This window comes from Rosa chinensis, chromosome 6 (assembly GCF_002994745.2).
Source record: "Rosa chinensis cultivar Old Blush chromosome 6, RchiOBHm-V2, whole genome shotgun sequence".
NCBI classification, from domain to species: Eukaryota; Viridiplantae; Streptophyta; class Magnoliopsida; order Rosales; family Rosaceae; genus Rosa; species Rosa chinensis.
In genome coordinates this window covers 6,686,774-6,708,810 of record NC_037093.1, presented here as the reverse complement: position 1 = coordinate 6,708,810, position 22,037 = coordinate 6,686,774, and the positions used below count along the sequence as shown (strand labels likewise).

The window sequence follows — 22,037 nt, the reverse complement described above, 5'->3', positions numbered from 1 at the left end:
TTTTTTAAAAAACACAAGCGAGCCCCAGCAGGCCTAAAAAAATAATAATAAATAAACTAACTGGTCATAACAGCTACTGCTAGATCTTCTAGACCTTGAAACTTCATCAATATTATCCGTGTAAGCTTGTGAAATATATACAAGAGGGGCTTCAAAGATAGTGAGACCAAGATCATTCTCAATGCTATTCTTAGCTAAAGCATTATCACTCATATTACATTCACGGAATCAATTATATTGTTTTTTTATTTTCAATTCCATGTTAATTTATTTTTCAGGATATACATGACAATATAATAAAAGAGAGATTCAAAATCTAAATATTACTGCTTCATCGAGCAAAGGATCAATCACACTGGCAGGCATAATTAACCAAATGAAAAGTAATGCATGTGTTCATACGAAAGCAAGAATTCTTTTGACACACACAAAATGCATTAACCATGTTTCTAGTCATGAATGTAGGGGCTTACACTAGGTCCTGCCCCTCAAGGTGGAGTGGTTTAAATCTATTGGGATGAGCCCGACTTGCACTACTAGATGCTGCATCATCATCATCATTATCACAGTGTTGAAGGCCTCGTCTGGTATTGTTTTGCTTCATTAATGTTTGCCAAAGCTCCTCCACATCTTCCTCGTATACCATACGGACCCCACAGTTCTTCACTTGCAGAATTTCCTCATTTATTATTGCGGCATCCACGTGGCAGAAATGAAATGAGATTAGAAGCTGATAGTAGATATCCTGCCACTCTTCAAAGAATCCAACACGGGGCAAAAAGGTAAACCAAGTGTGATCCAACACAGGCAGACCCCACTCTTCACCAAACCCTAGACCAAAGCTGCTCAAGGATTGTCCATTGGCCGTCCATGAGCACATAATGGCCATCTTAACCAAAGGCGGGAGTGGGTTGAGAAGTCTAAAGACGACATAGAAGGTGAATCCCGTCCACTTGTTACTAAACCAACCTGGATGTAGCTCTACAGTTACCGAAGACCCCACACTTTGGTGATTGTACCACTCTGGTATTTCATTTCCAGGACCAATAAAGCTAAAATTACGGGTAGAATGTACGGACGAACCCCAATGTTGAAACTTCAGATAGCGTGTTAGCAATGAAAGTGCTATACTCCCACAGCTTTCATTCTCCACCATTTTGAAACAATTAACAAATGTTCCTTCTAGCATCGAATTATATTGTCCATTTTGATTGGCCAATGTATCTAATGAAATGCAGTTGCTAGCGTCTACCCATACATAAGATGGAAGCTCTGGTAATATCCTGAGCTTACGGCATTGATTCAAGAGAAGAGTTTCAAGTCTAGAGAGTTGGCCGATGCTCCCAGGTAGTCTAACAAATTGATTTCTGCTGAGATTTAATTCTCTCAATGAAGACAAGTATCCAAAATCACTCGGCATTGCTTCTTCAGAAAGATTGCAGTCACTTAAATCCAGTTTGGTTAATGAATGCAAACCAGATAAACAATGCAACGACAGTCCTGCGCGAATGTGACTTCTTTTTTGCAATAACTGAAAAGGGTTGAACACCATATTCCAGGATTTAGGTGACTGTGCTTTACATCCGTGAAGGGATAATTCTTTCAAGTTTTTCAAAAGACCAATTGAGGAGGGCACTTCTCTTATGCCAGATCCACTCACATCAAGTGTCTCCAAACAAGCAAGATGACCCAACTCATCTGGCAATTTTTCAAGCTTTGAACAACCAGAAAGATTGAGATCTTCGAGAGATTTTAAGCCACTTACACTGCTTGGAAGACGCACAAGATTCTTGCAATCTTTCAAGTTCAGCACAATAAGTCTTTCAAGCACTTCAATTCCTGGATCAACCTTATACAATCTTATACAACCTTCAAGAACTATGAACTCGAGATATGGCATGCCTTTAAATTTTGGGGTGCTGACAAGATTCAGAGAGTGACTCAGATTAATGGTTTGCAAATTGTATAAAGGCTGCATGTCAAGTAAAAAGCATAGAAAAAATTAGCTTCCATGATATATTCAACAATTATTATAAGTAATAAAAGAATGATATAGTAATTGTAGGATACCTCAGTTCCTATCCGAACATGTTTAATACAGCTATGACACAAACTAAGTTCGAGCAGCTTTTGAGGGTCGAAATGTGATGGCAGAGATTTTAACGGATACCTCGTCCAATCAAGAAGCCGTAAACTATTGGGAAGAGATTCAAGCCCCTTAGGTAGGTTCCCATTATTAATCTTCAGGTATCTCAATTTGTTCATCATTGAAAATGATTTTCGATTCACGTCCACCTTTACTTCTGACTCGGTTAAGTCCATAAATATGCCTTCTATTGCTTCAGTTCCCTATTAACCCAATTTTATCATATCATAAAAAGCAGATTTAGCATACCGAATTGTCATATAATGTATTAGCAAATAAGAATTTAAATTATTCTTGTACTAAATCTCTTACATTATTTTTGGTCAAGACATGTTTGATGTCTTCAGGAAGCCATAACCTACTGCGCTTGCCTGGCTCATCAGTAGATTCCCGGCGTACAATTTCCCAACCCATTTCTTGGAGCAAATCGTGCATCCATAGTCTTCCATGCGAAACAGTCAACAAAGATCTTTCGGTAAGAACTTTTAATCCAATAATTGCAGAAACATCGCAACTCATCAGTACTTCTGTTACTCGATCTTTGTTCTCTCCACAAAAGAAGCATGAAATGTCTAGGAATATTTTCTTCTCCTCATCATCTAGACCATCATAACTTACTTTAAGTATGTCAAAAATTTCCAAGTTACAAACTCTTCCCAGTTTTGTCAATGCACTATTCCATTCACTTAGGTCTCTTCCATACAAAAAAGAACCCAGTACTTCAAGAGCTAAAGGAAGACCTTTGGCATAATCTATAACATATTCTGACAAATCAAGAAAATCTTCTTCAGGGTAAACTCTTTTGAATGCTTTCCAGCTAAAAAGCTGAAGAGAATCATCATGATTTAATTCTTCGACCTTCAATCTTCTCTCCACTCCATGTTCAATCAACAAATGCTCATTTCTAGTTGTGATAATAACTCTACTCCCTCGACCAAACCACTCTTGGTTTCCTGCCAAATATTTTAAATGGCTTGAATGGTTCACATTATCAAGAATGAGAAGAACTTTTTTTTGACCTAACAACCTCCTTATAATGGTGGCTCCTTCATGAAGGTCTGATATGTTGGCCTGTTTTGTCAAGATCCCAGAGAGAAGCTGCTTTTGTAAATTAAGTAGATCACTCTTTTCAACGGAGCTTCTAACATCCATAAGAAGGTAACTAAATTCAAATTCACGAGAGATTCTCTCATACACCGCTCTTACAATAGTTGTCTTACCAATCCCACCCATTCCCCATATCCCAATGAAGCGGACATCATCCACCCCTACACCTAAAAGCAAATTGACTGGCTGCAATCTTGAGTAAATTCCAACTAGATTTTCTGCATAGCTGAATGCTGTAGGTTGCAATTTTGTCCATATAACTTCAACAATATCTCTAATGAGCTTTGATTCATACCTACAACACAGAATAGACTAAACTTATGATGTTATTGATATGATGATTTAGTTATAAAAATGTCTTTGCATTCGACTTGATTTCTTTTATATTCTTGTAATGACATTTAAATTGGTTATCTGCCTACATTATTGATTATTGTGAAAAACATAGTGAAAAGCGCAGAAGTTAATTGCTGTAATTAATGTAATATTGAAAAGAGACAAAATTAAATAAAAGAGTATATGCATACCATTCCTTTGAATTCCACCCGGAGAAAGTTGCCACTTCAGTTAAAGCATATCTCCACCTTCGCACTTTCTCTTTATCATCCCTAAACCTTTCTTCATGATTAATGAAGGCTTCTCTAAAACATCCTGTTTGCTTTCGTACATCAGAGGGATCAACATCATAGAAAATTGGCAACACACTTTCTCTTGCTTTCATGCATTCAAGAATTCTTACAAGCTCATCCAAGCACCATGTTGACGATGCATAATTTTGTGACAGAACAATGAGAGCAAATCTTGATTCTTCAATTGCAGCAAAAAGTTCCGGAGAAATAGCTTTACCTTTTTGAAGTTCAGGGTCATCCCTGAAAGTTATGATCCCTTGATGTTCCAATGCAGCGTATAAGTGGTCTGTAAAAGCCTTTCGAGTATCCTCGCCTCTAAAACTCAAAAAGACATCATATTTCCACTGAGGAGGTGAAGGGGGGAAAGATGTAGAGGTTCTTTGTATGCTCATTTCCGATGAAACCTAATTTCCTACTCATAGAAGAGTAAGTGTCCAAGGACTGTATATACGAGTAACCCCAGAAGCTTTCAACACTAGCTATTTCAAGGCTTGGAATTAACTATCATGGAAAACGTGTACTTGTGTTTCATGGTTTCTCTTCCCCACTGCATAAAACGTAGAATAATTTCCTAGTCAATCCACTATAAACTAAAAGAGTTGTATAATTGACTATGAAGCAACAAACATTAGCTAGCTGGTTTGGTTTTTGTGGTTGATTTTTATTCCCTTGCTTTCTCTTATACGGGTATCTAAATACGTACACAGACACAAAATACTAGCTCCTTGAAAACTAGAAAGAAAATATAGTTGAGGACACGACTGGCTGGTGTCAGAATGATTCGTTGAAAGAAGGTCAAACAAATTTTCCCTTTTCTTATTTTTGGCTGAAAGTCTGAAACCCCTCGACAGAGTGAAAGACAGTTAAAACATTAGCAGTAGCTGCAATGAATGCATATACTATTCCATAACACATCTCCATGTAACCAAATGTTATGCTTAAAACTACCGAGTGCCCAAGTGTACATGTATCATATGTACCAAAATTTCATAAGAAATTCTGAATATAAACCTATGACCAATTAGGAACTGATGCCTCTTTTACAATAAATCATGAGCATAGCTGCAGTATGCTAGACAGAGAAAAAGACAGCAAAAACGATAAAAGTTGATCTTGAAACAGAGAACAGAAACATAGCAACACATGCAAGCAAATTAAAATTGTAAAAACAAACACAAAAATGGGATAGAAATCAGTTGGAGATTAACCTGGTTCGGTGGGAACATGAAGTTGGGATCGGATCGACTTCAAATATAGCAGTTTTCGATCAATCAATGTTCATTTCATTCGTTCCATTAACAAAAAAAAGATCAAGAATGAATAGAAGCAAAGTGGTGAGAAACTTGACTTTTGAGAGAGATAGATCTATCATATCATATGGAAGACTTTAGCAGGAATAGACCGATGATCGATGCTTCTTCTTTCGGTCGAACTGTCGCAGGTAGGTTCCAGTGTTCCTCTAATTTTAAATAGACACTATACTTTTTTTTAGTGAAGAGTTGTTAAGAGTTGTTGGAAAAATTGACCACAGGTTTCAAATGAGTTAAACAAATAGGGATTTGTTCCAGTGCTGTAGAGCGGAATTTTCCAATACTCATAACCTCAGAGAACTACGCGCATCAATAAATTGCTAAATTCAGACTTCCCTACATGGGGGTTTAGCTATATATAATTCTCCTTTTTTTACTCCGTTTAAATAATGGAGAAAATTAAATCCAGCTCAGTATGCATGTAAGAATAAAGGGGGAACTCTTCAATGTGCAGGATGTTTTGCCTGAGAAACACTGACTTTGACTTTGAGGACTGATAATCGAATATTCGGGGTCTTGAGCTGATCAAGCTGTTTCTTCCCACGACAAAGCAAGTACTCAATATAAAGGAAATTTCTACGGTCTACTTGCTTAGTGTTTGGCTCCAAAACCAGCTGGCGTGCAAACTGTCTCTTTTGAGCATGTGTGCGCAGGCGTGCCAGCACCGTGGGGTACAGTCGTCGGGGTAGTCCCTTGATCTGACTTCTTCTTCAAGCGTTGTGGACGAGGAGAGCACCAACCTCGCCACAAGGTTCTTCTCTAGCCTTCCGAGAAAGGACTTCTTGCCTTACGGATAAGGACTTTGGTTGTGATCTATTCGCGTTCACCGTATCGATACTCAACGTTGGAGGCTGAGCAGAGCAATCACTGGGAAGCTGTGAGAAAGCACGAGTTTTGCTAAAGCGTGACTTTAGCTTCGCTGGGTTGCGAGGGCGTTACCCTTGCTTCGCTGGTTGTATCGGTGGCAGTAGCACCGGCAGTCGGCTCGCGGGGAGACTAGGACTGGAAGCACGGTCGCCGGGTTGATCTGGTGAGGCTGACAGTCGGCTCTTGGAGAGACTGGGACTGGCGTGCGGTCTCCGGGTTTCAACGAGGTTGAAGGTTTGCTCCGGGGAGGCTTTGTAATCGCTGGGATTGATTGATTCGAGAGAAGTCCTTTGTTGTGTCGTCTTTAGCCTCTATATATAGGCTGCTCGTAGATTCACTTTCCAAATAGGAATGAAATACTATATTTTAGGCCACAGTTATTGGCCTTGAATGAAATCAAAACTCTTAATAGTTTTGATAACTAATCGTAGGCGATAATTAATATTATCCGCCTCTGTCACCGCTAGAATATAGGCAAAGATTAATTGCCTCTTGAAGTCTTGAACATAATCTTCCTCTTAGCAACGTAATTGCCTCAAGGACTGATTCTTGGATATTGCCTTCGCGAGCACTACGTAGCTCGCGGCATGCAATCATGTATAATTAATGGTTCCTTGATTGCATGGCAATTAATCTTGGTTCCTTCCATTTTATTGGCAGCGAAGAGTGATGATGGCCCACCAAACTTCCTTCCTTAATTGTCTCACCCTTATATGTTGCATGTCCAGCACACTTCTTAATTGCCTGGGAGATCTTTGATTGCTTGCACATATATATGTACTTGAAGAATGATAGCATTCCTCAGTTGATTAAAGCCACAAGAATCCTAACCAAAGGAATGCACGTAACCATGACTCCAATCTTAATGCAATATCTTTTGCCAAATATGCTCCGTCTTCGTAGCCAAGTAAACCACCATTAATTATCAAATCTCTTGATAATTACTAGTAAATCCATGAATATCACGATTCGCCTCAGGATTGCTTGATCTCCAAGTAGGCCTTATTTAGCCTCTAAATAATATATTCCGAACTTGTAGGAAATATATCGCTTGGGCCACGGATATTGGCCCTGATTTCTTCGAGTCTCGCTTATCGGGAAAAAATGTTAATTTTGGGTTCAAACATTGCCCCCCAGACCTCGAAGTCAAAGTTCCCCGTCTTGACTGAAGAGGTCTTGAGTCAGCCTTCGTCTTGCAACACATCGCGCTAAAGCCACTTGAATTGTCTTAATTGATATCACTGGACTGATCCTAGATAGGCCCCTAATTAGGCCATGAAGTATGAATGTCGATGTCTAAGACGAACAATGAGGTAGATTCAAAGAGTAGCACCTTGATAGACAAGCACTCGTAGATGATGTACTCGGCATAAGTCTTCGAATTGCTCCAGAAAGTATCATCAACTTGGATGAAAACTTTTATTTTTAGGCCACTGAAATTGGCCTTAAAGAGCTTAAAATACTACATAAGTCTTGAGCAAGAATATTGGCAAAGTAAATTCACCACTTGACAAAATAAAATTTTGGTAAAAACTTAAAAGCCCCAAGTGTGGGCATTAACAATGATATCTTCTCCAAAACTTCTTTGAAGAGAAATCTTAGTAAGGAGGAAATCCCCTCAAGGAAGATCCCAATAAGGAGAAATCTCCTTGAGGAAGTAGAAGTCTTCTCAAGGAAGAGCAAATGTCCTTGAGGAGAAATCTTGGTAAGCTTGATTTAAATGTGTTTCGCGAACATACATTCCTCGCGAAGGTTTCTCTGATATTTTCCTTGAGCTCGCGAACAAATACAAGACCTCGCGAAGATTTGGTGACTATCAGCTTGCAAAAATCTCCTTAAGCTCTCCTTAAGCTTGCGAAAATCTCCTTAAGGAAGATCCTAGTAAGGAGCAAATCCCCTCGAGAAAGATCTTGGTGAGAACGAAATCTGAGTGAGGAGCAAATCTCAGTAAGCATGATTTAAAATATTCCTCGCGAATTATTGTTCCTCGGGAAGATTTGCTCTGATTTTGGCCTTATGAAGTCTTCAAACTGCTCGCGACCCTTCACCGCGATGAGAATGGGCTCCGTCTGTGAACGCTCGCGAACTTCCTGCTATAATTAATTGTCCTTCCTGGACTCTTCGCGGTGCCCAATCTCTTCTTGCTTTAATTGCTGCATATTGAGTAGAGGTGGCAAACGGGCCACAAAGCACGAGCACGGCACGGGCCCGGCACTCTTAAAGGCGGCCCGGCACGGCCCAAGCCGGTTAGTGGCCCGACACGACCCGAGCACGTTAGAATAACGGGTCGGGCTGGGCCTAAGAATATTGGCCCATTGGCCTAGCCCGGCCCGAGCCCGTAATGGGCCCGGCACGGCCCGAGCACGACATATTGTGGGCCGGCCCATTACAAACACAAAATTTCATTTAAAAAAAAAAAAAAATTAAAAAACTGTAATTATGAGATTTGAATATGAGACCTTTTTATTTAAAATCTTATGACTACTTTCTTTTATATTGTCAAAATAATGAAACAAAACATTATATCCTTGTTTTGACATAAGTATTTTTTCTAATATTTATTAATAAAGACTAATCTCATAATAATACAACTATAGAATGAAGGAAAGAATAATAGATACTAAATCTTCATTATATTAATAAAGATTAATCTCACAATAATATACTAAAAACAATATATTTTGAGTTTTTTTTTCTTCTTTCTTTCTTATAGTGAAATATAAAAAATTATTAGAAATCTAATCTTAAAAAGCTAAGATTAAGAAAAACGTTGTAGAACTTAATTTATTTTAATTTTCTAAATAGTTAAATAAAATTAATTTCTATTTGTTCAAATTAAGATTCTAAAATTATGCTTTATAGTGGGTAGGCACGAGCACGGCCCGTTATTGACCCGGCACGAGCACGGCCAAGTAAGATATGGGCTCGGGCCATGGGCGGGGCTGGGCTTAATGTTTAAGTACATGGGCCGGCACGAGCCCCGCACGATAATAAATGGGCCGGCCCAAACACGGCACGAAGCACGACTAGGCCCGCTTAAAATGGGTCGGGCCGGGCCGGCCGTTTGCCACCTCTAATATTGAGAGGCCACATACTCCTTGTTGCTTTTGGACCGGCAAGTGTTGGCAATTGAATCACCCTAACATCATTTTATAATCATTTATGCCAAAGCAGATGGGCGCGTATGGCTCCAATTGAGAATCATAACTAATACATGCATGGCCACTCTTAATACTACATGGCCACATGCTTTTCCTCTTTAGGCAGCATGATCATGCCCCTGTAGTAGCTTTATACAAATATATAACCATCAGGCCCACTAAGGACGTGTTGTAGCTATGTCATGCCCTCGTCATCACTTCACATGCAATCCTAGATTAATTAATTAACAATTTCAGCCACATACTGGCTTAGCGAACAAAGTAATCCCCCAAAAGTATGTCGGCCATAAGTACATGTCAGGTCGCGATGCGAAAGGCCACTGTGGGAAGGGAATAAGAAGTCTTCTTATTTTTCTTTAACTCGCGAACTCTTCCTGTAGGCCGCTGGGCTTCGCGAACAAACAGAAGTCTCTAAAAGAATTTTCCTCTTCAGCAAAGAACTTAGTTCTTTTTCTTTATTTCGCGGCCGCCAAACTACCTCGCATGCACACATGCCTTGACACGACATCAGAGTCGAGTGGCCTCTCTCCCTCTTACTTATATATATATGAACAGTGAGCATACATATATTAATCAATCACCCGAACTACTCTTCGCGAGGCCATGCAATCAAAGCCACTTCGCTGGCTTTAAGAAACAATTTGTAGCCCTCTATTTTCGCCATCAGTTACTGGCAAAAATATTGTTGATACCATATTAAGCATATTAAATGCCTCCAATATATGTGCTCAGGCCAAAACTAATGGCCTCTAAGTATCTCAGAAAGTTTAAGCCACTGTTAGGCAAGAACACAATCTTTGCATCCTCCGCGACGCACCAAATTGAAACTCTTTTTGTATTTTTTTTTGTATTTTTTTTTTAAACTAACTAAAAGAAAGATGCAAACTGAAAATTGACAAAGAAATAAAAGCAAAGAAAGAAATAAGCTAGCGGCAACTCATTTGGCTAACCTCTAGAAGGCCACGGGGGAGGCCACCTATGCTTCACTCCAAGCTCCGATGCATCAAAATTTATAGCATGTAAACCTCTTTTGTAAGGGCTTGCAGGAAAGAAACAAAGATACTTCGCATCAAAAACTTGGAAGAAATTTGGCTCGTAGAAGGAGTAATATTGCCCCCCAAGTATCTTTGTTGGTTGACAAAGCATGATCCTCAATTGCAATTTTGGAGATGATGGTGTCCCAAGATCGGCTCTGTCGCCAACTACCATGTCATAGAACATGGTGTCTCTAGAATAAGCCACGAATTGGCTGTTGTATTTGACCACTTGTTGGTTTGAATCCTCGTGATCAAGAGCCTCAAAGAACTTGAACTCCTGCATATGATTTTTGGAACCAATAATTAAATTGTAATTCTCATCATACTCATCATATATTGGCTCCGTGTGGAGATCATATTTAGAATCACCAAAGGGTGGTGAATTGATCTCTTCTTCAAAGATAGGCATATCTAATATTTGTTTGCCTCTATTTTCTTTCCAGGCATCATATTGAGACGCCTCTATGGACTGTTTAGTATTATCATGGGCAAATTCTTTTTGCAAGAAAGTTGGAGCTTGATAATTATAAACAAGAGTTAACTTGTACTGGTGATACTCAAACTTACAGTCGTGAAGGACAAACTGGCCACTAGAATAATTATTCTAGCCATTCTTGCAAGGTGGGTTGCAGATGTATCCTCCACATATATCAAAGCCACCGCTTGGCCTTGAAGCGCTGATGAAGAAATTCAACTTGAATTGATTAATAAAGCCACAGATTGGCTTCCCAAGACCACAACTTAATTGATAATTAAGTTGGCCATGATTGTGGCCACCTTCACCATGACATCCAGTAACATGGCCAATGCCAAATTGATAATAGTAAAGTGGGCCATGCCTTAATTGATTATTAAGTAGGCCATGCTCTTGACCATTTGCATGGTCATGACATCCAGTAGCAACATCATAATTAAATTGATCATACATCTGCTTCTGGTTATCAGGGGGGTGAACCTGGGCAATATCATGCCCCCCATGCATCTGATAAGTAGCCACATATTTGGCCTGATCAGTAGCCACATATTTGGCCTGATCAGTGGAGAAATCACATATTTGCTCTGAGATAATTATATTGTCAGAAGAACAATCTCGTGGATCATCTTCTCCATGCACAGCCTCTGTGTAAGGCTGTGACTCACCATTGAGACCCTTGAATCGATTGCCACCTATAGGCAATACAGTCTCAGAAACAACCTCCTCGCGTGCCGATTCTTGATTGCGCAAGGTCGCGAACTCCAATGAGGTCTACTTGTTTTGATTCGGGATGGCCTCCATGGCTTGCTTTTGTCGCTTGGTATCCTCAGTCAGTTGGGCGATTCGCTCGTCCAATTCGCGTATGAGCTGATCTGTCTTCGCGGTTTCCCTGTCAAAGTCAGCGGCTATCTTCTTGCGATGATTTTCGATATTCTCCATGATGATCGCAAACCTTACCTCGGAGGTCGCTCCCTCTGGAATAGGCTTCGCAACGAAAGCCTCTCTTGTCGTACTGTCGCCATTGGTGGCAACATTGGCTATATTTTCACTTTAGGAATTTCCTTTGGTAAAGATTTTCCCCTGGCATCCCAATGATGGTGAATACAAAAGACTCTAGTGTTGTCCCACTGGGCGTGCCAAAATGTTTGGCTCCAAAACCAGCTGGCATGCAAACTGTCCCTTTTGAGCGTGTGTACGCAAGCGTGCCAGCACCGTGGGGTGCAGTCGTCGGGGTAGTCCCTTGACCTGACCTCTTCTTCAAGCGTTGTGGACGAGGAGAGCACCAACCTTGCTACAGGGTTCTTCTCTAGCCTTTCGAGAAAGGACTTCTTGCCTTACGGATAAGGACTTTGGTTGTGATCTCTTCGCGTTCACAGTATCGATACTCAACGTTGGAGGGTGAGCAGAGCAATCACTGGGAAGTTGTGAGAAAGCACGGGTTTTGCTAAAGCGTGACTTTAGCTTCGCTGGGTTGCGAGGGCGTTACCCTTGCTTCGTTGGTTGTATCGGTGGCAGTAGCACTGGCAGTCGGCTCGTGGGGAGACTAGGACTGGAAGCACGGTAGCCGGGTTGATTTGGTGAGGCTGACAGTCGGCTCTTGGAGAGACTGGGACTGGTGCGCGGTCACCGGGTTTCAACGAGTTTGAAGGTTTGCTCCGGCACTATGCCAAAAAAGTAATCAGACAACAGAGGAGATCTGTCGTCTGATAAAAAAAAATTCTGTTGTCTAGTACGGTGCTATCTCTTAGAGGTATCAGACGACAGATTTTCTCTGTCGTCTGATTACTTTTCAGATGACAGAAAGTTTTTTGGTCTTCTGTTGTCTGATGAAAATTCAGACGATAGATAAATGTGATGTGATCTGAAAACAAATAACAGTTCCTTGTAATTTCTATGATTTAATGCTTATTCCGAAGACAAAAAAATGTGGTTTGAATGCACCAAAGTAGAAGATATGAAATCCTATATGTTGTCTGAATGGACTTATAATAACAGTTTAGTGTTGTTTTATTCAAATTCCAATAACAGTTAACTGTGATTAGCATTCAGTTCAGATTACATTTATGTATCGTCTTTAGTAGCCTACAATAACATTTATCTGTTGTTTGAGTGAACAAGTAACAACATATTTTTTCTTGTTTCTGTTATTCTTGGATATGTCCAACAACATATTTGGATTTCATTTTGTTGTTACTTTTTATTTCAAATGACAATTTTCTGTTGTTTGAGTGCACAAGTAACAACATATTTTTTCTTGTTTCTGTTGTTCTTAGATATGTCCAACAACATATTTTTTCTTGTTTCTTCTGCAAGCTAGAAATAACTAGAGATTGTGCCCGCGCTTTGCCGCGGAAATTAACTTATGAACCAAATCAACACACAGGCAGCAATTAGCAAAGGATAGCTGGAGGTATAAATTTTGAAATGATGCATCCATACAATTCGATGAGTGCAGGACAAATTTTCATCAAAAAATGCACTGTCTAAACGTATGTTTGCGCACCTGTTTAATGAAATTATAAATAGAATACGACATTGATTTCATATGGTTAATGAAAATCTAAATAGAATACAACATTGATTTCATGCTGCTGTTGAAAATCTAAACTTCTCTGCAGGAACTCTTCAAAACCTTTCTCTAACTGCTTGTTCAATGGATAAAGATAACTGAGAGAAAATAAAGACGATCAGTATTCTGAGTAATCATGACTAAAATTGCAAACTTTTGAAGAGTGGGAACAGCTGTTAATTACTAAGCATTGTCGTTTTCTTCCAATTCATAAGCACAGGGGTATTTTCTCATCATTCATATTATCTTAACTTGATCTAATAAATTGAACAGAATTTATAAGCTTTTAACAGAGTAACATCAAAATCTAGACATTTGTTTAAAATGAAATCATTGAAATGAAAAACATAAAAAATGATTGGGACAGAACAACAGATGCAAATTTAATATTGCAGTGAAAACAATATAATTTACAACCTATCCTATCTTACAAACAATGCTTACCCTTCCATTTTTCTTTTGGACACGTATCCCATCTCTGCTCCAGTTTCTCAATCCTCTTGAGCAAATGTCTAAAAGTAGTTGGAAGAGCTACAAAGAGGTTCAAGCAATAGTGTAAGTGCAATAGACATTAAAGAGAGATGCATAGACTGACAAAAAGCGTAATTTCATTGCATAAGAATAGAACTAACCAATGTATTCTATCACTGATCCCATGATTAGATTCACATATAACTTAATGAAAGATTTGAAATTATCAAAGATAAAAACTATACATTGAAGTAATAAGTACACCAAAAACGGTAAATGAAATCAAATGTGCAAGAAATACAAAATGCAGAGAGATATTGACCCTTGCTATCTTCGAATTTATCGTAATGCAGTCATCTCTAATAACAGTTTCTTTTCTAGTAGATATAGTTACATAGTATATCTTCTTGTTTTAAGACAACAGACTACTCACCAAGAAGCTACAGCTCGTGATCTGTTCAATAACTTCTTTCAGCCTCTCCTACAGAAAAAAACAATAGTAAATGGGGTATGAATTATTCTGAATCACTATATTCATATGAAATGCAAATATGGAAGAAAACAATTCTGTAAAATCAAGAAAATTTAAGGAACATTGAAATATACTCATTGTCATTTTATTTAAAGTAGAAGCAATTACCGAGTCAAAATCATCATAAAAGAGGAACAGAATCTCCCATCATATTTTGATGTAGTTCCAAGCCTCCATTGTATGAAAGCAACTTCACAAACCATCCAAGATTCTGAATAAAGCTATTAAAACACCAATGCATATCTTTAGTTAATAAAGTCTTATTCTAGAATCACATGATACTAAATTCATACCATTCAAATACTGAATAGAAAAGCCTACTTGCTAATTCATAAAAGTACATTCTTAATTCGACAAAACAAATTCATAGAAGACACATGACAAATCAGTGTTTGGCCTTTTCTTTACTTTCCTTATTAACCTCATTTCAACAATTAATAGTAAAGAGATTATTCACATGCCAAACTGTTATATGAGAAGTTTAAAAGTAAAACCTGACAGTGAAATCTTACTCATCACATGTTTGTACATATATATGTATGTATATGTTTGTACAGTTAAATCAGTGTATATATATGTACATATTTTCATATATAAAACAAACCATAAGAAGTGTTCTCTGAAATAACTCAAATGGCCAAACAAAACAGCAATCAAAGTGACATAGAAATGACAAAGCTAGCCTCTATGATTGTTATGAACATTAACGAAAGCAAGAAAGATGGGCAAGTAACAGATTAAAGAAGAAAGAACGGAAGGAGCCCAGAAGAACTTGAATCAAGAAAATATTCAGATCCTATCTCTTCTTTCAAACAAAACTCAGAACAACCTCTTCTTTCATCTATCCTATCTCTTCCTTTCAAAAACCAATGAAAGGGAAGTCAATACGAAAATTTCTGTTTGTGTGTAAAAATGGGAGGAGGAGGAAGAAGAAGTCGCTAGCTTTTTAAGATACCCAGAAATTACCTGAATGAAATAAGCGAAGATGGTTCAAAGCCCACACATTCATAGTCTGTCTTCTTCTCCTATCCTGAGTCACTTAAATGATGAAAGACAGATAGACATCGCCACCATTCAAAGAAAAGAAAACAGATAGACAGATATGATGAAAGATTACCTTGTTCCTACGCTTGAAATCAAGAAACTCATACATAGCCGTTTGTTGGAGGTGAAAAATTCCGTAGAGGAGTTTGACCCAACAATTAATGCGGACTAGAGCGGGAGCTGACCTGGGAACAATCGAGAAGCTTCCCTCAAGCGTTGACCTGGAGTTTGACCGTTGGCTCAAGGAGAAGGGGGGGTACCTGCAGAAAACCCTCCGATGCCTAAGTCAGTATGTTTCTTAGTAGTGGAGTAGAAATAATCGGAATGAGATGGATTACCTCGATGTGGAGTACACCTATTTATAGGTGTACTTCAGCGTGGGCTGCAAGTAAACTTGCACAGCAAGTCGCAGCGACTTGAGCGGCACTCCGTCATTAAGGCCATATTCATTTCTGCAATAATCGTCACTTATTGGCGGCCATGATTGCCATACTGAATGCCGCATTTATCGTCACATTTACGGTTAACATTAATTGTTGCATTTACTGCAGCTATTATTTCTCTTTAATCGCCTTGATTGTAGGGTCGAATTTGTTGACCACCCCCACAATGCCCCCAAATTTTCTCTTTGGACACCCATCCGAAGGGAAAATTTCCTAAGCTTGACCTTTGAAGATAGGCCACCCGAACTTTTTCTTTGGGCACCCATTTGAAAAGGAAACCAAGATGAGATCCCCTAAATCCACACCAAACCCTTACTGCACCATTTCAGGGCCCAACTCTGCTTGTAAGGCCAAATCTGGTCTTACTCCCTCGGGCCCAAACAAAATTTTTTTTTTTTTTTGGCGGATCGAGTATGACCCGGATCCAATTGGTCCGACCCAGATCGAAATGCCCAGTTTTTTCCTTGCTATCCGGATTCCCCTGCAGTCCGATTTCACCCCGGATTCTTCTCAATTTGGTCCGTATTCTTCTGGGTTCTCCTCACATCACAGTTATCATCATCAAATTCCTATAAATGGAGCCTCAAATTTGGCTTTGAACCAAAACAATTGGATTTGTTTTGCCATCGGTGCCGTCGCACCCCTCGGCTCGCCTGCACTCGGATCGATCTCAGACGTGTGCCACCTCGCCTAGCCGCCGCTCCAGCCCCCAGCGCTACGCCGCTCGGATCCAGCTCTGGTTTGCCCAACCTCCAGCGCAACCCGGCCACGGCCCCAGCACCATTCGACCCATCAGCAGTCCCCCGTCGTCCCAGGCCTTTGCCGGCGGCCTTGAGTTGCGTCGGCGTCTTCCCTGCAGCCTGCCTCGTTGATCCGTGCCCCCTAGCTCGAAGTCGTCCAGGTACTCTCTCTCCTTCCTCTTCGTTTTGTCTTCTGTTTCTTTTTTTAATTTTTTAATTTCCTTTCTTTCACTTCACTCTCTTATCTTATGATTCATATATATATATATATATATATATATATATATATAAACCACCAGCCACCAACAGCTATATATATAATATGTATAAATATATATATATATATAATATTTATAAATATATATATATATATATATATATATATCTATATGCAGATATAGACATATATTACTAATATATTTTCCCTTTTTTTTTCGTTGACCTTCCTTTCTTTCTCTAGTGCCGTTGACCACGACCTCTCTAGTTCGGGGGATTCAATCTTCTAAGTCCGCCGTTAGAAGAATTTCATCGCTTATTTGGGGTTTTTACTTGTTCACTTATGCTTTCGCAGGTTCATCCCTTGGTGCTCTCATGGCTCGAAGCAAAACTACCGACTTATCGAAGAGTCAAAGGTTTAACGTAGAGTCAACTATTGAACCCGTGCCCTAGCAACCAGAAAACCATGTCCTGGAGACATATGCCGAGGTGTTTTCCGTGCCGCCTGGAGTTAAGATTTCGGCGGTCCCTGAGGATGCGGACATCTACACCGGCAGAAACATCCCCGATGATGCCCTGATATTGGCCCCCGAGCAGCTGCGGTACATTCGATTTCCTATTCACCCTGTTTTCCAACTTATGTGGGCCGTGCTTGGATTACACCCGTTTCAGCTTACCCCAAATTCCTATCTTCTGTTGTCGGCCTTCCTGATTATGGGTTGGAAATGGGAAGTTTCACTGGGATTATCCGACTTCCTTTATCTCTATAACTGCTCCAGGGTTGTTAATTCCGATATTTTAACTTCACTCCCTTCCCGAGGATGAAGACTTTCATGGTAGTTTCCAATAATTGTCATGGGTGGAAATCTAGGGCTCTGATGATTACCGGCGGTTGGCGCTCTCTCGAATTGGACCTCCTCCCCCCGAAGGTTTTCGCGGATGATCTTGGTAAGTGTATAGGTCTTATTTCCTTTTCACCACATCGTTTATCCATGCACTAACTTTGACCATTCGCCATGCAGCTTACAAACCTTCCCAAGCGAAGACCAAAATTCCACCGAGCAGTATAGAGTGGCTGGAGCGTCACCTCGTTGGACGCGGATGGTATCCCTCTCAGTTCGTGACTCTCAGAAATCTCCTTGGTATCACATCCAGCCGCCCCTCGACCTTGTTCGGTCGTTATCAAAACCGCGTAGGTGGTGCAACGTCAGGACCAGCCCTTGCTTTCTCCATTACGAAGATGGAAGCCACTTTTACCGATCCGACCTTAGTGATCCTTTGTTTGCCGAATACCTTGAGGTTAAGGATACCTTCAAATCAATTGTTCCTTGCTCGGAGATTTCGATAGCGGAGGAAGATGAAGATAGCGTGAATTCGAAGGGATTCGAGGACGACCCTGAGGGCGATGATATTGATGAGGGAAGGTCGCTCCTCGTCGTGAGGGAGCTCCCTCAAATGATTCCTCCACCTCGGAAGAAGCAAAAGGTTGCGGAACCCTCTGCCTATGACGACCCATCTCGTGTTCCGCCTACTCAATTCGTTCCACATTCTTTTCCATATGGAGGTTCACCCTCCTCGACATCCCTAAGGGATAGTACCGCCGACGTTGCTCCCTCGAAAACCTTTGCGCCCCCGACAAGCACTGAGCTTGGTGCCCAGAGGGCCCCTTCACCTCCGTCGGGTCCGACCTCTTCCATGCAACCGCCTCCTCCCACTACTCTGGAATTGCGATTTAAGAAGCGTGATAATTCTTTCGTCACGGCCATAGAGTCCTTAGACTCCAACGGTTTGGCGGCGTCAGCCATTGCCGGTGCCTTGGCGACATCGAATCCAAGATTGGGTAGGCCTCCCAAGAGCGCTATGGAGCTCTATGACGACCTATGTTCCTCCCAGCTCGATGTAAGTACCGTTTTCCTTTATTTCCGATTTTTATTCACATATGCATGTACTGACCCATCTTCCCCTCCACTTGTGCAGGCCCTCATGGCATCTCATCGTTTTTTACGCAGTCTCGGCGCTCTTCATTCTAGGCAGCAACAACGCCTCGAGAAAGCTGACCAAGAGCTAAAATCCAAGGAGAAGGAACTCAACGACCAAATGGAGTCAATGACACAGCTGAGCCTCATCCTCGAGGTCCGAAATCGCGAGGTAGCGATGTTAAAAAATGATTTGGCTTTGGTAACTCGAAGTAAAGATGAGGAGTTTGAAAAGGAGGTCGCCAAGATGAAGCGTGTGTCCGCCAAACATTTCTGACTCGGATGGAACCAGGCCTTGACTAAAGAAGATGATAGATGCTACGTAGGGCCCGACGAATTCGATCGCTTCTATGGGTTTGCCCCCAGGGACTATTCTTCCATTCATGGTATGCTACCAGGGGATGCTCCTTCGTCGGCGTCAAGCGCTTCCGAGGGGCCCGGCGGCGAAGACGAAGTGTCCTCTCTTCCTTGCTCCAAATAGTCGTTGGAGATAGCGGCGTCATTTATTATTATATTTTTTCCTACATATGAGTTTCCAAATGTGGCCTTACATATGTTTTTACCTTCTTGTTGAGCTGATTCCATCCAATAAATTGTCGCAATCTTTCAATAAAACTGTCATAATTCCCTTTATTGAATCTTGCACCCATCGATTGCTTACGCTATCCCCCATGATGTAATGGTTAATGCAGAATCTCTATCTTAAATGATGATATCCTTGATTTAGTATCGATATCTGAGAGATATCTACCTGCGTGATATCCGCCTCTCCCCACTTTAATTGTAAATATTGTCTTTTTAATCGCAAATATCCTTCTTTTAACACGGCTATCATCTTTGCGGATCCTCGTTTAAATTCTGAATCTTCAAACCTCCATATTCTGCTTATAAATAGCCATGTATTTGTCTTAATTTGCACATCATCTTCCTCGCACCTTTCTCTCAGAATCCTCCTCTAGTCTCCATGGCTCCACAAAAGAAACAAATCCGTATTGTTTTCAACTCTCCCATAAGACGTGGCAAACAGATCCTTGGTTCTGATGAACGTACTCCCGACCGGCAGGCTCCTATTATGATTTCGTCAGACAGTTCCTCTGACAGGTTCCTCTCTTTCCCTACTTTACTTCCTTCTCTTTCATGTCTTTTATTATGGGTATGGGTGGTCTATTAAGACTTTCTTCTTTTGTCCAGGTCCTACAAACACTCAGGGGGATTCTCATCTGATTTCGACACTCGCCAATTCCTTGAGGATGTGTTGAACTACCCCGATGATGGTCAAGTAAGTGCTCCTCGCGCCCCGAAGGCTCGTGCCGGTCCCAGTCGGCCTCTTCGTCAGAGCATGAGTACTGACAGGGGAACAAGTCCAAAAGCTCATCGTCTCCGTACTCTGAGAGAGGAATCTTTCGTGCTACAGGATTCGCTCGAGCATGCCCTGTCGGAGGCCCGCAATCTAAAGGCTGAGGTCCATAACCTGTCGTTGGAGCTTCAACGCTTGAGGGACCATGCAGAGTGCTTGAAAATAGAACTCCGTGAATGTTATCGACGAGAAAGGTTTCTGGACGAGGTCCGCGTTCAAAGTCGTGAAGATGGATATCGCGATGCCGTTATCGAATACCGTCAACCCATGATACTGAACTTTCCCGAGATAGATGAGTCCCTTTTACCATACTATGTGGGCTCTAACGGCACCTCCCGAAATTGAAGTTTTCCCTCGAATTTTCATTTGCTTCAGCATTATGTTCATGTAATAAAGGTCACGCAGGAAGTGACCGTTTTTAGCTTCTTTCGATGTCTTTTTCAATTTCCAGCCTTGAGTGTTCCTTGTTGATGATTAAATAAAAACATTTTATTTATAACAACGCTATAGCCTGACCTTCTTATTCACTCAAAATCGTTCGACGTAGGGCCTCCTTCTCTTGACGTCCTCTCGACGTTGGCATACATGCGATGACGTCTTCCTCCTTGGTTCTATCCTTGGTATTGGTAACAAATGCCTTTAGTGCCAATCCCTATGCCGGTGTTTACTTCGACGAGGGTGCCTCGATATGGGCATTTACTTCGACGAAGGTATTTTGACGTCGGCGCCTATTTTTACTAAGGTGCATCGACGTCGGCGTTCAATTAGACGCGGGTGCCTCGATATGGGCATTTACCTCGAAGAAGGTACTTAGACGTCGGCGCCTATTTTTACTAAGGTGTGTCGACGTTGGCATTCAAATCGACGCAGGAGCCTCGAAATCGGCGTCTATTTCGGCGAGGGAGCCTCGAAATCGGAGTCTATTTCAACGAGGTATCCTCGACATCGGGTTCTATTTCGACGAGGTCGCCTCGAAATCGGGGCCTATTTGGGCGAGGTCGCCTCGAAATCGGGGCCTATTTCGGCGAGTCGCCTCGAAATCGGGGCCTATTTCGGCGAGGTCGCCTCGAAATCGGGGTCTATTTCGGCGAGGTCGCCTCGAAATCAGGGTCTATTTTACAAGGTCGCCTCGAAATCGTGGTCTATTTCGGCGAGGTCGCCTCGAAATCGTGGTCTATTTCGGCGAGGTCGCCTCGAAATCGGGGTCTATTTCGGCGTGGTCGCCTCGAAATCTTCTCAGCATCAATCTTAACATTAGGCTATGTAACGACGTCGGCCCTCGCAACGACAATCATGGCTTTGATACATACTCCGTATTCCATTCTCCTATTTTCCGTATTCCATCCTCCTATTTGCCGTATTCCATTCTCCTATTAGCCCCCCTGTTTTTCTTAGCTATGCGCGCAGACGCTCAGAAAGAAAAACAAAACAAACGTAAAATATTCGAGACAGGGAGCCAAGCAAAACAATAAAAGAATCGAAACCAAACCGGAATGGAGGATCTATCTGTCTCGCATTGCGTCTGAACAACATCCGAGGATAGGATGACCCTCGCTCTCTATATAGAACCGATTGCGTAACCGCCATATCTTGCATAGGCAAAATTTGTCACGCCATCCCACCCCCGCGTGCAGCGAGGGTGTGGTTCATCCTCCCACCCCCGCCCGCGGCGAGGAGTGAGGCACGCCATCCTACCCCCGCCCACGGCGAGGGTGTGGTCCATCATCCCACCCCCGCCCGCGGCAAGGAGTGAGGCACGCCATCCCACCCCCGCGCACAGCGAGGGTGTGGTCCATCATCCCACCCCCACCCACAGCGAGGGTGTAGTCCATCATCCCACCCCCACCCACGGCGAGGAGTGAGGCACGCCATCCCACCCCCGTGCACAGCGAGGGTGTGGTCCATCATCCCACCCCCACACATGGCGAGGAGTGAGGCACAGGGAGCACACAAGTGG

At 41.6% G+C, this 22,037-nt stretch overlaps 1 protein-coding gene and 1 long non-coding RNA gene across 5 annotated transcripts; both read right to left on the bottom strand.

The window, feature by feature from the left end:
* Positions 1-181: 181 nt before the first annotated feature.
* LOC112172255 (TMV resistance protein N) lies at positions 182-10,950 on the bottom strand. Of its 4 annotated transcripts, XM_040507923.1 has the most exons (7): positions 10,825-10,950; positions 10,171-10,534; positions 4,100-4,429; positions 3,781-3,904; positions 2,459-3,548; positions 2,071-2,349; positions 183-1,972 (listed from the first exon to the last, which is right to left on the bottom strand). In XM_040507923.1, exons 3-7 carry the CDS (start codon positions 4,272-4,274, stop codon positions 470-472), a joined length of 3,171 nt encoding a protein of 1,056 aa, XP_040363857.1. In that variant the 5' UTR covers positions 4,275-4,429; positions 10,171-10,534; positions 10,825-10,950; the 3' UTR covers positions 183-469. The 4 variants fall into 4 exon arrangements, with proteins under 4 accessions (XP_024165294.1, XP_040363857.1, XP_040363856.1 ...); XM_040507922.1 differs by having other exon boundaries at positions 3,781-4,429; XM_024309524.2 differs by lacking the exons at positions 10,171-10,534; positions 10,825-10,950 and adding an exon at positions 5,091-5,901 and having other exon boundaries at positions 3,781-4,429.
* A 3,255-nt stretch (positions 10,951-14,205) lies between these two features.
* On the bottom strand, positions 14,206-15,289 carry LOC121049870. Its single transcript, XR_005801491.1, has 3 exons — positions 15,271-15,289; positions 14,413-14,525; positions 14,206-14,253 (listed from the first exon to the last, which is right to left on the bottom strand). It is a non-coding gene; the product is annotated as an uncharacterized LOC121049870 (long non-coding RNA).
* Positions 15,290-22,037: the final 6,748 nt, after the last annotated feature.